General features: G+C 36.1%; 1 protein-coding gene across 1 annotated transcript in view; it reads right to left on the reverse strand.

The window, feature by feature from the left end:
- The window catches only part of CTNNA3 (catenin alpha 3), a 1,656,790-nt gene that overhangs the window by 46,794 nt on the left and 1,592,810 nt on the right, over positions 1 to 17,186 (reverse strand). The window contains exon 17 of the mRNA XM_060125436.1: positions 5,408 to 5,542. Coding sequence (XP_059981419.1) covers positions 5,408 to 5,542 — 135 coding nt within the window. The remainder of the gene's footprint in view (positions 1 to 5,407; positions 5,543 to 17,186) is intronic.

Raw genomic sequence — 17,186 nt, forward strand, 5'->3', positions numbered from 1 at the left:
GCAGATGCATACACACACACACAAACACAAACACACACGGGAATATTATTCAGCAGTAAAAAGGAATGAAATTCTGCCATTTGCACAAAAAAACATGAATGGACCAAGAAAGTATTATGCTTAGTGAAATAAGTGAGTTAGAGAAAGGCAAATACTGAATGCTATTACTTACATGTGGAATCTAAAAAATAAACAAATAAATATAGCAAAACAGAAACAGACTCATAAAGACCAAACCAGTGGTTACCACTGGAGAGAGTGAAGTGGGGAGGGGCAAGATATGGGTAGGGTGTTAAGAGGTACAAACTACTACGTATAAAATAAATAAGATACAAGGAGTCTCCCAAGGCAATAGAAATAAAACAGAAGTAAACAAATCAGACTTAATCAAACTTACAAGCTTTTGCATAGCAAAGGAAACCATAAAGAAAAACAAAAAGACAACCTACAGAATGGGAGAAAATATTTGCAAATGATGTGACCTAAAGGGCTTAATTTCCAAAATATACAAGCAGCTCATACAACTCAACAACAAAAAACAAACAACCCTTTCCAAAAAATGGGCAGAAGACCTAAATAGACATTTCTTCAAAGAAGACATAAAGATGACCAGTAGGCACATGAAAAGACGGTCAACATCACTAATTATTAGAGAAATATAAATCAAAACTACATATAAATATATACTAAATATAAAATATAAAAAACTACATAAAAATATAAAATATAAAAAACTACATATAAATATAAATCAAAACTACTACTACTGGTCAAAATGACCATCATTAAAAAGTCTACAAATAACAAATGCTGGAGAGGGTGTGGAGAAAAGGGAACCCTCCTACACTGTTGGTGGGAATGTAAATTGGTACTGCCACTGTGGAGAATAGTATGGAGGTTTCTCAGAAAACTAAACATTGAATTACCATATGATCCAGCAATCCCACTCCTGGCCATATAACCAGATAAAACTATAATTCAAAAAGATACATGCACTCCTATGTTCACTGCAGCACTATTCACAATAGCCAAGACATGGAAACAGCCTAAATGTCCATCGACAGATGAATGGATAAAGAAGTTGTGGTACATATATACAATGAAATACTATTCAGCCATTAAAAAGAACGAAATAATGCCATTTGCAGCAAGACAGATGCAACAAGAAATTATCTTACTAAGGGAAGTAAGTCAGAAAGAGAAAGACAAATACCATATGATATCACTTATATGTGGAATCTAAAGTATGATACAAATGAATCTATCTACAAAACAGAAACAGACTCACAGACATAGAGAACAGACTTGTGGCTGCCAAGGGGAAGGGAGAGAGGGAGAGGGATGGACTGGGAGTTTGGGGTTACTAGATGCGAACTATTACATTTAGAATGGATAGACAACAAGTTCCTTATGTATAGCACAGGGAACTATATACAATCTCCTGGGATAAACCATAATGGAAAAGAATATAAAAAAAAGAATGTATATATGTGTATAACTGAGTCACTTTGCTGTACAGTGGAAATTAGCACAACATTGTAAATCAACTGTACTTCAATAAAACAAAAAAAGATGCAAGGATATATTGCACAGCACAGAGAAATATAACCATCATTTTATAATAACTATAAATAGCATATAATCTATAAAAACACTGAACCACTATGTTGTACACCTGAAACAAATACATTATTATAAACCAACTATACTTCAATAAAAATAAAAGGTTAGGTATGAACTCTTTAAAAAAATGTTAACTTCCGAATACATATATTGGTTTATACCTATTTCAAACTTCAACTTTTTCAATTACTCTCAATTGCCTACAGGATAAAGTTGAAATGCTGTTAGTGATCCTTTAGAAACATTCTCAGTTTCATTTAAAGCTTCTCTTCTATTTCCCACCCCTCTTAACACACACCAACAGACCAAGTACAGTTGTTTGCAATCACTTCAGACTGTTTGTTATTTCCATAAAAATCCTCATCTTTCCCTATTTCTATCTTTCTACTTCAGTTGTTCTATCTACCTCAAATCCATTTCCCCTCCTTCCCTCATAAATATACAGCTGTTTTGTTTTGTTTTGTTTTTTTACCTATTAATCAAGGACCAAATTAGAGTCAAACCACTTTCTGGAGCTTTCTCTTGTTCACTTGCCACATCCGTGGAATTAATTATTCCTTCACCTCTTACCATATGCTTTTGTTCATTCAACTATCATATGGCCTGTTACATTATTTTGAAGTCATTTTTGAATATTTAGGTATATTTTATGTACATTAATTTTGCACATATTTGAGGATCTTAAAGGAGGCTTTGCATCTCCCAGATGTTCTCAGATGCCTGGTACTGAGAGGATGCTCAATTCACAGCTGGAGTTTTGGACTAACTACACTTTGGTTTCGTTATAAATAAAATATGTAACTTCAGGCTAAATGCTTGCAGATAGACATAAGAATCATTGGAAAATTATTTTAATTAAATGGTCTATTATGAGAATGATTTCAAATTCCTTTATGTTATGAACTCATCTTCTTTATCCTAAACCCTGACACTCCAGACCCAGAATACATTCTGCCCATTCACTCCAGAAATGCATTCCATTCATACCTATTTCCTTCTAACCAAATATATTTGTTAAAAGTAATGTTTCATGAACTTGATTTGGGAATGCAAACTTTGAAAAGTGTAGTTTTGAATACCAAATTTCTGTAATTTTTAATGGGTTTCCCTGCTTTACAATCAGGTTTATTACTTTTCAGAAGACCTCATAGAAAAATGATGGTTTAGTTTAGAACCTCTTCTCAATTTAAAGAAGAAAGAAGACGAGAACTCAGGATCACAGAGAGAATAAAGCAATTGTGCTTTGGCACACACAAATTAAATGTATTTTATAAGCTTTCCAGGATCTACCTGCAAGCAGATGGCAGTAAGGCATGTAAAAGGGTGCATGACATGCTCCCTTTCTTCAGAGTTATTTTTTCTAATGGAAAATTGTGGGTGAAATGATGACAAAATAGCTTTGGATTTGCAATGCTATTCTTCATTTTATATAATGACAGCTTTTAAATTGTAAATAATGGATTCTAAATGGTTCATGCTTAATCTATCTGTAAAATATGTAAAATTCATGAATTTGAATTGTCATATCAAACAGGAAGGGATAAAATTTCAATTTGTACATCTGGAGGAAATTATATTTGGAGGGACCATTAACAGCAATACATTTTAACATAATGTATAGGCCAAACTTCTATCAACATTTTTGAAAGCTTAGCTTCAGACAACATGAAGAGGTAAATATATAATTGGAAAAGAAAATTCATATGGATTTAGACCTTGTGAATGATGGTGAGTGTGAGAAACTGAGAAAAGTAAACAGATGACAGGCTTGGGTATACAAATAAATATATTTTTTACACATTTAAAGAAGTATGATGGGAACTTCCCTGGTGGCGCAGTGGTTAAGAATCCACTTGCCAATGCAGGGGACACGGGTTCGAGCCCTGGTCCAGGAAGATCCCATATGCTGGAGCAACTAAGCCTGTGTGCCACAGCTACTGAGCCTATACTCTAGAGCCCAGAGCCACAACTACTGAGCCCGTGTGCCACAACTACTGAAGCCCACACGCCTAAAGCCCGTGCTCTGCAACAAGAGAAGCCACTGCAATGAGAAGCCTGTGCACCGCAACAAAGAGTAGCCCCTGTTCGCCACAACTAGAGAAAGTCCGCACACAGCAAAGGGGACCCAACACAGCCAAAAATAAATAAATAAAATAAATGAATTTTAAAAATACAAAAATAAAGTAGTATAATGTTAAGTGAGAAAATGAAGACTGAGTGTCTAATAATCCAAAATAAAGATACAATATTTTTAAATGTTTATATACGTATATGCATTCTGTTTGTATATATGCATATATGTAGTCACACATGGAATCATATACCCACACACATGTCTGTGTGGATAGACAGTGACTACTTAAAATGCATTTTCCTTTGAAAAATGATAGGGAACCAATATAGCACAGGTTATGTTGGTTTGCATTACTGTTTTTGTACAATTTGAATATCAAATTTATCCCTAATAATTACTTAGACATAATTTCCAAATTATTCACTTTTAATTTTTGGTTTTCAGTTTCATCATAGATTCAAGCCTGTCCACCTGAACAGAGAAGGCAAGACCTTTGAAGGTAAACCCCCAGGTCTGATATTTACTAATAGGAATTTGGGGAAGCTATTTAACCTTTCTAAATTTCCTTTTTTTCAAGTTTTAAAGAACATAAAACAAACAACTAAACAATCTATCTGGTATGTTATTGTGAAGATTAAATGAGACAAAATATAGGCAAGAGATAGTCAGTAAGGATTAGTTCCCAGCCGTCTACCCTTGATGGTAATTCTTTGCTTTCTTTTTTTTTTTTTAAGCCAACTGTGCAGATTGCGGGATTTAGTTCCCTGACCAGGGATTGAACCCGGGCCCTTGGCAGTGAAAGTGCAGAGTCTTAACCACTGGACTGCCGAGGAATTCCCTTTGCTTTTGTTTTTGCAACTATGTTCTTTTGAAAAATGTTAGTTCATTGGGGGAAAGACTAAAGTCTGGCTAAAGAGCTCCCAGACTGACACATTTATATGTATGCTATTGTTTTAAAAAATTTGTCCTCATGAATATAAGTTCCTAGAATGTTCATGATGTTTCACTTTAACTTAAATTTATAATCCTGGTCAATGTCCTTCTCAAAGTCACTGATAACTGAATCCAATATAGACATCAAATATTATTTTATTACAGACCCACTCTAGAGGAATGATCTACTGTTGTTATTAAAAGATGAGTAGAATAGGTAGACATTATTTCTACGATGGTCATTTTATAGCAATTTGAAACTCAGGGTCACCAAAGAATTTATGAAGGTTCCTCTAAACCTATTTACATTCTATCATATTCTACTGCTACAATTACATCTGGAGATAACAGTTTTCAAGACCTGAATTTCTATGATATAAAAATGAATAATGAGAAAGTGAATATTAATTAATAGTAATAAAGCAATTATTTCATTGATTTGCAACTACATATGCCCTTATTTTTCTAAAAAACTAGAGGATTCAATTCAGAAAACCATGCTCTAAATTCACATCCATTTCTTATACAAGGGGCTTACCAAACCTGATTCACTGTAAAATCTCTGAAGTAAATAAAGACAAGCTATACTGACTTAACATTTCTTTAAGAAATCTGGCAAGCTTTCTTGCTCGTTTAGTTTCATGCAATTTTAGATACTCCAGTTGAGTTTTTTCTAACCTACGTGGCCCTAAACGATTTGGTGGGTAAGGTGGGGTGTAGCTTCTTTGTTTCAAGCCTCTGCCACACGTGGTGGGGTAAGTCTGGGGCAGTACTCACCGCTGACATGATGAGCTCTCCTCCCAGGCTCTGGATCTCAGCTTTAACCTGACTGCAGATTTTCAGCTGGTGAGAGTAGAATTTAATCTGTTCCAGGTAGGCCAGCAAGTCCTGTTTGCATGATGGATCTGGGCACTAAACACGCATGAGATAAAAATGGAAATAGCAAAACAAAGAGTAAGTAGATCAGAGCAATTCAATATTGAGATTGCAAGTATCTTATATCTTATAAGCAATTCAATATTGAGATTGCAAGTATCTTATCTTATGACTTTATTTGCATTGAGTCCCATTTCTCTGACCAAGGCCATGTAGATTCTGATATGCTTCCACCATTAGAAGAGTTTCTTCATGTTCCAACCTTAACTACTTTAGCATAGACAGAAGAAGTAGTAAAGGAATTTCCAGACATGAAAAGGTACATGAAATAATTGCCTTTAATTTATGATAAGGTTAGAAGCCTTAGATTTCATTTTTAGGTAAATCTGAAGAAGTATTTAAAATGCAATTATTCCCTTCATCTAAAGTTGCTATTAGAATACTCCTCGGGACCCATAGTTCTGCATTGTCTGTCCTTCGTTATTTATATGGGCATTAAAAACATCTGCAACAAAACATATATTATGTTCTATTACTTTCAGCATTTAATGTTTTTAGCTATTACTGACAAAAGAAATCATTTCCACCTTAGCTAACAGCTGGGGATCTACCTGGAGCCAAGAAAGAGGCAGCAGCATACATGTTTTAGAGATGTATTATTATTATTATTATTATTATTTTTTGCGGTACGCGGGCCTCTCACTGTTGTGGCCTCTCCTGTTGCAGAGCACAGGCTCCGGACGCGCAGGCTCAGCGGCCATGGCTCACGGTCCCAGCCGCTCTGTGGCATGTGGGATCTTCCCGGGCCTGGGCACGAACCCGCGTCCCCTGAATCGGCAGGTGGACTCTCAACCACTGTGCCACCAGGGAAGCCCTAGGGATGTATTAAATTTCTTTACGAAAAACAGTCTCCTACATTATGTTAGCTTCTGTAAGGAATTTCCTGGAGTAGAGCTTTGTGCTTAATCATAACATGATAAATGTCTGTGGTCAGTGTTTAATGTTTGTGTTCTTTCTCCTATGCAATTAGAATAGATTTTTAAAAATCCCCGATAACTTAATTTCACTTTAAAAACATTCATAAGGATATGGAAATATGAACTGTAACTTATATGCAAAGATATTCACTGCAGCCTTACTTACAATAGCAAAATTTGGAAATAAATATTCTATAATAGTGAAAAGATTAAATAAGGATACATATCTACATAATGTGATATTATACAGTCTCAAAAATTAATATTTTCAAAGGAAAATGTTTTTGGAAGGAAAACACACAGCATTTAAAATTTCACATACTGGGCTTCCCTGGTGGCGCAGTGGTTGAGAGTCCGCCTGCCGATGCAGGGGTCACGGGTTTGTGCCCCGGTCCGGGAAGATCCCACATGCCGCGGAGCGGCTGGGCCCGTGAGCCATGGCCGCTGAGCCTGCAAGTCCGGAGCCTGTTGCTCCACAATGGGAGAGGCCACAACAGTGAGAGGCCCGCGTACCGCAAAAAAAAAAAAAAAAAAAAAAAAATTTCACGTACTATCTCAAAGTATGTAAAAAAATATGTTTATGCTTGTGTTTAAAACATAGAGGGAAATAAATACGTGAAAATGGTAAATAAACACGATATAATCAATATTTTTCACTCTTCATATTTTACATATCTTAATATATATTACTTAAATTATATTATCTCTATAGTAATAAAAATGTTATTATTTAAAAAGCTTTAATTCTAATAGCCTAAAAGGAAAACTGAAAAGCAGGACGAAAGACCTGAAAGTATTCCATGCATTTCTGCTTTTACGTAGTAGTTAATAAGCTGGAGTGTTGTTGAAAAAATCCTGAGAATCTTATTCTCTCTTATATTTGCTAAATAGACTAATCTACATAGCTCCAGAATGTGTGGACAAGATGAGAACATGTGACTTTTGAGTAAAATTTAGTCAACAAAGGTAGCAAAGATATAAATTCTTCTGCAGAAATACTATCAACCTGCTAGACAGGCATGGACAGATGACATGACACATGATAACCAGACAGACAGACAATCAGATAAGATGATAGAGAGACCTTGATATTAAGGGCGTTTCTCAAATTTTTAACACAGAAGAAAGGATACTCCCACAAGTCTCATCAGGAGGATTAAACTGTAACTAAGTAAGAAGAAAGAGAAGGAGAGGAAGGAAAAGAAAAGGAGAGAGAGAGAGAGAAGGGAAGGGGGGAGGAGGAAGAAGCAGCAAAAAACAAGTAAAGGAAGGGATTTCCCCAATTTACACATGAGAAATGAGAAGTTTAGAAAGCATAATAATTTTCCCAGGATTGAAGAGCTTATGCTAGAGCCAGTATTTGAATCCATATCTACTTGCTTTTAAATCCATTTTATTTTCAATCGCTGAACTTAGGAGAATTTGGAATGAATTTGTTTTTAATCACAGATTACCATGGGTTGCATAATTTCAAGGAAAAAGAGAATTTATGGGAAAACTATGTCTATTTTGAAATAAAGATTGCTTAGATTTTTTTAAAGACAAAAATTAGCTATCTAGAATTACCTATAATGATGACAGGCGAGTCATCTCATTGTTTTACCACGACAGGAAGTTGATCTTTATTAGGTACTTCTTACGTGTCAGGCACTGTGCCATGTCCTTTACATGCATAATTCTAAGTTAGTATTCATAGAGTCATTTTACTGAGATCTAATTATTGTCATTTTGCATATTTGCAAGCTGGGTTTTGGATAGAATTTATGATTTGCGTAAAGATTTGAATTGAGTTTTCTCTGTTTCATTCACTACACAATGATCTCTTATGACATTCATTCAAAACGTTGCTTTGTCTATCCTGAGTAATGAATGGTCTCATCTATTGTTTGTTCTTATGGATGGACTCAGTGATAATCTTTGACACATACACTGTTCTATCTGTCATATACTCTTCTAGGTGCTTTACCTATATTAACTCTTTTAATAATCACACAACTTCATGAGGCAAGTTCTATGCCTCCTTCTCTATGCCTCAGTTTCCTCCTTAAAAAAGGAGGAAACTGAGGCATAGATAAGTTAATTGACTTGCCCAACTGAGAAATAGTAAAGCTGGTATTCAGACTCACATGATCTGGCTCCAATCCCTACCTCTAAGGTCTAGGAACAATATCAGTCTTCCTGCCAGTTTTGTCTTATATATAAACAGTAAATTGCCACTGATTTGTAAACTGGTTGCTTAAATTGACACTCTTATCTGTATACTGTAGGTAGGATTTGGGTGAATTTGTTCCTTAAAGACCAGCACCACTATATAACTTCTGATAAAATCAAACTTGCAAATTAATAATCAGATTGTTAACTGATAACCAATGTTGCAATCACCTAAGTTTAAGCAAAACATACAGTCTCTCTCAAGACACTTTCAAGGCCATGCTAGAAGAGCCTAGAATTGTGTTAAGCAAAGAATGAGTCAAATGAGTAGAAAGTTTGAAGTTGAACTTTGGAAATTAAAAGTTACTTGACCCAGGCCTTCCCTGGTGGCGCAGTGGTTGAGTCCACCTGCCGATGCAGGGGTCACGGGTTCGTGCCCCGGTCCGGGAAGGTCCCACATGCCGCGGAGCGGCTGGGCCCGTGAGCCATGGCCGCTGAGCCTGCGCGTCCGGAGCCTGTGCTCCGCAACGGGAGAGGCCGCAACAGTGAGAGGCCCGCGCACCGCAAAACAAAAACAAAGTTACTTGATCCAGATTTATCCTTCATTCCCAGAATTGATGAAAATGTTGGTTACACCTAAAGATAGTAGTTTTATAAGTGAAGTATGAAAAACATAGTGATTGGTAAATTCCATACTATAAGACTTGTTAAAGCCTTCTTTTCTATTGACATTTGGAAAGTCTTTCTGAGTCACTTTTAGCTGCCCAGAAGCAGAACCAGGAGAATGAATCATTCCCACTTTAAGAATGCTCTTCTACTATTTGCCAAATCGCCGTTATTAAAATCAAATTATGTTTTCCTCACCTTTTATATTTTTACATAAAGCTAATTGAAAAAGTTTGGGACCTACATTGGTACTGGGTGGGCCAAAAAAGTGCCTGACACATTTTTCATTTTCACCAAGAACTTTATTGAACAACGTATTCACCCATTTGTTCCACTACCTTCTGCCATTTTTCAGGCAACTTCATAATTCCATCTTCCAAAAACTTTTTATCTTTTTAAGCAAAGAACCGTTCCAGGTACCTTTTACAGTGTTCCAGGGAATTGAAAATTTTTCCATTAAGAGAATTTTGTAAAGACCAAAATAAATGGAAATCCGAAGATGCAATGTCTGGTGAATACGGCGGATGAATCAGAACTTCCCAGCCAAGCTGTAACAGTTTTTGCCTGGTCATCAAAGAAACATGTGGTCTTGCATTATCTTGATGGAAGATTATGCATTTTCTGTTGACGAACTCTGAACGCTTTTTGTCTAGTGCCACTTTCAGTTGGTCTAATTGGGAGCAGTACTTGTTGGAATTAATCATTGGGTTTCCTGGAAGGAGCTCATAATAGAGCAGCGGTCCCCAACCTTTTTGGCACCAGGGACCAGTTTCATGGAAGACAATTTTTCCACCGACGGTGGCTGGGGGCGGGGGGGGATGGCTCAGGTGGTAATGCGAGCGACAGGGAGCGATGGGGGGCGGCAGATGAAGCTTTGCTTGCTCGCCTGCCGCTCACCTCCTGCTGTGCGGCCCGGTTCCTAACAGGCCGCAGACCAGTACCCGTCTGCAGCCTGGGGGTTGGGGACCCCTGTAATAGAGGACTCTCTTCCAATCCCACCATATATACAACATCACCTTCTTTGGATGAAGATTGGCCTTTGGTGTGGTTGGTGGTGGTTCATTTCGCTTGTCCCACGATCTCTTCTGTTCCACATTACTGTACAGTATCCACTTTTCATCACCTGTCACAATTTGTTTTAAAAATGGAATGTTTTCATTACATTTCAGTAGAGAATTGCATGCAGAAATATGGTCAAGAAGGTTTTTTTCTCTTAACTTACGTGGAACCCAAACTTCAAAGCGATTCACATAACCAAACTGGTGCAAATTATTGTCAACACTTGATTTGGATATTTTGAGTATGTTGGCTATCTCCCAAGTGGTATAACGTTGATTGTTCTCAGCTACTGTTTTGATTTAACTTCAACTCTACCCGACCATGGAGCATTGTCCAGAGAGAAATCTCCAGCACAAAACTTCACAAACCACTTTTGACGCATTCAATCAGTCACAGCACCTTCCCCATGCACTGCACAAATCTTTTTGTGCGTTTCAGTTGGCTTTTCCCTTTCTTGAAATAGTAAAGCATAATATGCTGAAAATGTTGCTTTCTTTCTTCCATATTCAATATTAAAATGGCTACATAAAAATTCACCACTTTTGATAAGTCTTTTTTATAAATGCACACTGATACGACAGCTGCCACCCATGATCTAACAAAATTGTTTCAAATGAAATTAAAGACTACTAAGTGCTACTAGAGCCATCTTAAGGAAGAAACCTTTCAGCCCACCCAATAGAACATTCATGTCCTTTACTTTTCAAAAAAATAAAATTTGTACAAAAACACTTTTAAAGGAATACTGCTAGGGACTTTTAGTCAAATCAAGTGGTAGAATATCATAACACAGTTTGGTTATTATGTCCCAGTTTATTGAGATAGGAGATGTTAACCAGGACACCTGGTTAGCTTTTTAATTCATGGATTTTCTTTTTTTAATTTAAATTTTATAACCACCAGGACACTCACTACAGACAAGCAGATGGCATGTTAGCCTAAGTGGTTTTGGCACATTAAACCGGCTTTCACTCTTCTAGTAAGATGCTTCATACCAATACAGAATACATCATTTAGTAATGAGAGGAAAAGTGAAGAACATTTATTACCTTTCAGTTTGAATTTTAAGGGTATTAGCAAAGTGAATACTTTTAAAGACCTTTATTCCATTAGTTTAGCTATTTTTTTTTTTTTGCTCATAATGGAGTTTAAACTTTATTTAAGACACAATTAAAATGACTTTCGCAATTACAGACAACAAATTCTGCTAAGCTGGCAAAGTTTGTTAAGGGAAAGTTATTAGGTGTCATTGTGAATTTCTAGAGTAGAAATTTCAAGCAACCAGTGAGAGCAGAAGCATTCTGTGTCCATGACCTTTCCCTTCCCACAGGGCTCATTTCTTCACCTATACTCCAGCCCAGAGGCTGTCTCATTTCACCTTCCTCAGGGTCACAGATCACCCATGATCCCATCTTTTTCTGTACTTTTAATGTCTTTTTCTATCCTTGAATCTATCAACATAAAGTCCCTCAAACCAAAATCCCTCCCTCGACCCTGTAATCCCATCTTTCTCTCCTCTTGTTCACGAACATGCTTTCTAAAACATTTCAATGCCACCCTTATTGGTGTTCTGAGGTTTCATTCTTGGGCATCTTTTCACTCTTATCCTCTTCTTGGATAATACTATCAATATATGCTGCTCTGGCTTCATTGATCACTTACAAAATAAACATGACTAAATCTCTATCATCCAGCCCTGTCTTCAGAAAATCCATATACATATTGTATTGCCCCAGCTCATCTCACTGTCTTACCAAGATTTCACACTCAACACATATAACCCCCCACTGTCTCATATTCCATCTTGCCTATTATAAAACCATTTTTCCGGTTCTATTAACTATCTCAATAAAGAGTGCTTCCTTCCTCTCTCCCATCTATTAAATTTGGTCAGTCATTTATTTGGGTTGATTCTACATCCAGAAATCTCAGCACACTTTGAACGTTTTTCTTCTTTGTTATGCCTATCTTTGCTGCTCTTTAGCAAACTACGGTTTCTAAGACACAAAAGAGAAGGGTATCTCTGGAAGTATGGTAAAAATACAGTGGGACTCTTTTATGATGTCATGATGGAGGACGACATTGATTCATATGGTCTACAGTGGACCTGCTGACTTGTGAGAGTTATATTTGGGAAATTATAGTTTGGCATTTTTCAATGCATAAATGTTGTTTTACCAGAAATTGTATATGTTGTTCAAATTTTGTCACATCTCCTTATTTAGACTAAAATGGTCTTTTAAAAATAAATTATTTGTTTTATTTATTTTTGGCTGTGCAGGGTGTTCATTGCTGCGTGCAGGCCTTCTCTAGTTGTGGCAAGTGGGGCTACTCTTTGTTGCGGTGTGCGGGCTTCTCATTGCGGTGGCTTCTCTTGTTGCAGAGCACGGGCTCTAGGCACGCGGGCTTCAGTAGTTGTGGCATGCAGGCTCAATAGTTGTGGCACTCGCGCCCTAGAGCACAGGCTCAGTAGTTGTGGTGAACGGGCTTAGTTGCTCCGTGGCATGTGGGATCTTCCTGGACGAGGGCTCGAACCCGTGTCCCCTGCATTGGCAGGCGGATTCTTAACCACTGCACCACCAGGGATGTCCCTAAAATGGTCTTTTTTAAAAAAATATTTATTTATTTTGGTTGTGCCGGGTCTTAGTTGCAGCGTGAGGTCTCTTAGTTACGCATGCAGACTCTTAGTTGCAGCATGCATGCGGGATCTAGTTCCCCGACCAGGGATCGAAGCTGGGCCCCCTGCATTGGGAGCATGGAGTCTTACCCACTGGACCACCAGGGAAGTCCCTAAAATAGTTCTGAGTTTAAGAACTGCTTCAAATGTTTCAACTTGGTTTGGACATACAATTATTGAGAGACTGCTATCAGTGACATATCCTTTGAACACTAATACAAATTAAAGACAAAGATATTTTCCATCTTCATCAAAGCTTCATCCTTTAGTAGGTATAAAGTTCTGGCCCAACCTACTTTTCTGCTTTATGCTGACTTCCATGAGAAATTCTCAGAAGGATTGGTTTCCCTATGTATTAGATTAAAACTCAAAACACATCATCTCCCTCCCTGAAACCTGAAACATGTCAACTGAAGAGTTACGGGATTGAAATAAACTTATACAAATGTTTTACCCTGTATAAAGAATATGGATATGGTAAGGATGGTGGAAAGGTAATTCAGACAAATTTTGATTCTTTGGAATTTTTGGTTAAAGTCAGCCGGCCACCTGTAAGGAGAAACTTTCCTCATCTTTCGTCTTCCCCTCTTACACCAAATAGCCCCTTCTTCCTAGACCCTAAAACACCTTATTCTGGGTACCCAAGGCTATAGTTTTGCATACATGAAATAATACTGAATACATAATCACCCTCCAATCATTTAAGATATTGTTTCAATGGGAAAATGACAAAGACCCAATAAAAAAGAAAAATAGTAAAGCAGCATGACTTTTAACAGGAAACTCTTACTTCAAGGATGCAAACAGATAAAATATTTTCAGTATTTTATCTATTCCTATTTAATTTCTGAGAACTGCTATGCATTCATTTTTATAAAGTAGGGGTTCATTAATCTGGAGAACAAATCTAGGTATCAAATTCTCTGTTCAAGATAAATTTCAGACAAATAATTGTGTCAAAATACAAATATTGTCACAAGATGCATCTAGAAGTTATATTCTTAAGAGACATGTTAGAATGATGTAATTAATGCTTCATAAGTTTCTTTTTAGTGTAGTTTTATTACATTTTTTTTACTCATAACATCAGCAGGAAACAATACAAATCAGGCTAGCCACCAAAAATATTTTGTCAAAATATCAATATAAATTACCCTTGGAGATTGTTTTGTTCATAGTTGAGTGCACTGTGTATGATTTGCCTTGTAATTCTTTTTTTTTTTTTTTTTGAAGATGTTGGGGGTAGGAGTTTATTAATTAATTTATTTATTTTTGCTGTGTTGCGTCTTCGTTTCTGTGCGAGGGCCTTCTCTAGTTGTGGCAAGCGGGGGCCACTCTTCATCGCGGTGCGCGGGCCTCTCACTATGGCGGCCTCTCTTGTTGCGGAGCACAAGCTCCAGACGCGCAGACTCAGTAGTTGTGGCTCACGGGCCCAGTTGCTCTGCGGCATGTGGGATCCTCCCATACCAGGGCTCGAACCCGTGTCCCCTGCATTAGCAGGCAGATTCTCAACCACTGCGCCACCAGGGAAGCCCTGCCTTGTAATTCTTTATCTTGTTTTTTAAATGTCATCTTTCTTAAATTAGTTTTGGCTTTCAATATATTTAACACTGAAAATTCATTTTAATTGTGCCCTGTTATGGTTAGGTGGGAGTACCCAGTCAACAATCTGGATATCTTTGCTTTGGAAAATTTACAGTGAAGGAGTATTAGGATTCAGACACAACACTCAGGGATTAGAAAGTCCAATTTTGTCCTCTTCTTGCACAAAACACTTTAGCAGATGTTAATTTTATTTTGTTTCCTATTCACCTCTTTTCTATTTGAGGTAGGTTGCTTCTGTGACTAATTGAGATCTTTCAGTGTATTATTCCTACCTTGTGAGTTATTTTCCAGTTCATCTAATTTAGAATACCTGCTAACATGATGATTTACCGTGAAGTCAAAGAATAGAAAGAGATGTGTACCAAGAGTCCGAAATACTAAATTTGTAAGAAGCATACTTCTCCAACTTGTCATTCTCTTTATTCATGAGGAAAATGTTTAAGAATTGTGATAACTAACAACATCCTGACCCTCAGGAATATACTGGCTAATGGAGACAGGATTTGTACCAGAGTTCTATAGGACTTAAACAACATGGTCTTGGATGGCATATGAAATCTACCTCACCATCTCAAGATAATTCTAAATCCAAGAGATGTTGAGTGACTGGGACAAGTAAGCTTACATTATGCTTCTGTATGTTACAACAGAAGATTTTCAATCATCTCTTCCTAGCTACCTAATGGTAATGCCAGAGTAGTAAATTGTATGTAGTTATATACAATAAACATATGTTCAAGGAAGCAAGACAGGGAAGAAGGGTTAAAAAAAAAATCCAGGAAGGCAAAACTAGAAGTCTCAATTTGATTTCATTTCATTCTCTCTACATATGAACTTTGACTCTGAAACTTTATAGAATGAAACTAAATTGGCCCATAGATATATATATTTCACAAATCCATGTTGGATAGAATTGAAAATTGATTGATGTTTGACCTTCTGACACTCTAGCCAAAAGCAGACTGGAAAGCATCATAAAAATTATTAAAAGGTTTTTGGGCTATTAGTTTGTTCAAAATTAAAAGCAAGCGATGTTCTGGCAGAGTTTTTTCATAATATACATTGACACTGTAAAAACTGCCTTACTTATTTACATTATTCAATTGTATTCCACAACCAATTTCAGTAATTATTTTTGTCTAAATTTTTTATGTTGACCTATCAAAAAATATCCGAAGCACAATCATAGAGGATCTTCCCAGATAGTCACTATAATAAGTGATTCAATTCTGATTCTTCAGAACCGTATTTCTTCAGATGAAAATTAAATATATCATTTGAAACTACTTTACTATATGAAATGGAAAAGGCCAAAGAGAGTCATCCATAATTCTTCATTAGTCAGTGACTGTTTCTTTAAGCTTCTTTTAAAATGTCAAAGTTATATGGAAGTGAGACAATACTTTTGCTCTCTTCCATGCAATGTGAATAATGTTAAAAACAATAGCGTGATTTAATACAGCTATGTTATAGAAGCACCTACTGCAAGGTGACCTAATCCAATTAAAGAAGAATAGCAGTCAAGAAGAAAAGGACAACTTCAAAGGGACACAATTATTTGGACTTTGAAAATTGTGCATTCTAAAACAAACAGAAGTACACTGCTAGGAATCATTAAGTATTTTAAAAGTTATTAGAACACATGCATCTGTGTAATGTATTATGGTTTCACTTATCTTACTACTGTTTTGTCTCATAAAAGTGAATGCAATAAAATTCTAGAACACAGAAAACCATGGGCAGATTTGGGCTTCACTCATTTATTCATAATAGATTTTGAATTATATTAGAATAGAGTTTGTTTTTAACTGTAAATGCTGAATACTAAAAAGATTAATAAAATGTTTATAGAGTAGTAGCAAGAACTTGAAAAAATATATATGACCATATATGTGAATATATATATATATTCAAGTATGTTTTAGAATATTTGTCTCTGTTATTATTTTTCCTTGTTTATTTCTCTTCCCTTATATCCAGAAATATAATATCTAATAAGAGAAAGTTCCTCAGGTTCCAAGAAAAAGAGGATAAAAAAATAAAATAATAATAAGTAGCCTAATAAAGTTTCTCTTAAAGTATATGCACAAAAAAGATATGAAGTCATTTCAGACTCAAAAAGACAAGTGTTTTTTTTTTCCCCCAAAGATAGATAAATATGTATTATGGAGTTGAATAATGTAAAACCTGCAAAGGAATACTATATCTCAGTTTGAAACAGTAATTGAATATCTCAGTACATTAACTAAAGAAACGGACAGATTTCTCAATTAACGTTAAGCAAAAGGTAACTCTAATAATGTAGCTGCTGCTTAGAAAACTGGAATAGAGACATCAGAAATCTAAAGAAAGGAAACCAAGTATTTAGAGCATCTGTAAGGATTAAATGGTTCCTACATTTTATATCTTCACTTCAGTATTCTACTAATTACTATTTGTCTCACAGTTTTACATAGAATGCCAGAACATATTGTTTACACAGAAAACCTAACATACTTCTGAAAAGCCCTAATTTTGAAGAGCAAAAATAAGAAATCTGAGATAT

Source organism: Lagenorhynchus albirostris, chromosome 16 (assembly GCF_949774975.1).
Source record: "Lagenorhynchus albirostris chromosome 16, mLagAlb1.1, whole genome shotgun sequence".
In the NCBI taxonomy this organism is placed as follows: domain Eukaryota; kingdom Metazoa; phylum Chordata; class Mammalia; order Artiodactyla; family Delphinidae; genus Lagenorhynchus; species Lagenorhynchus albirostris.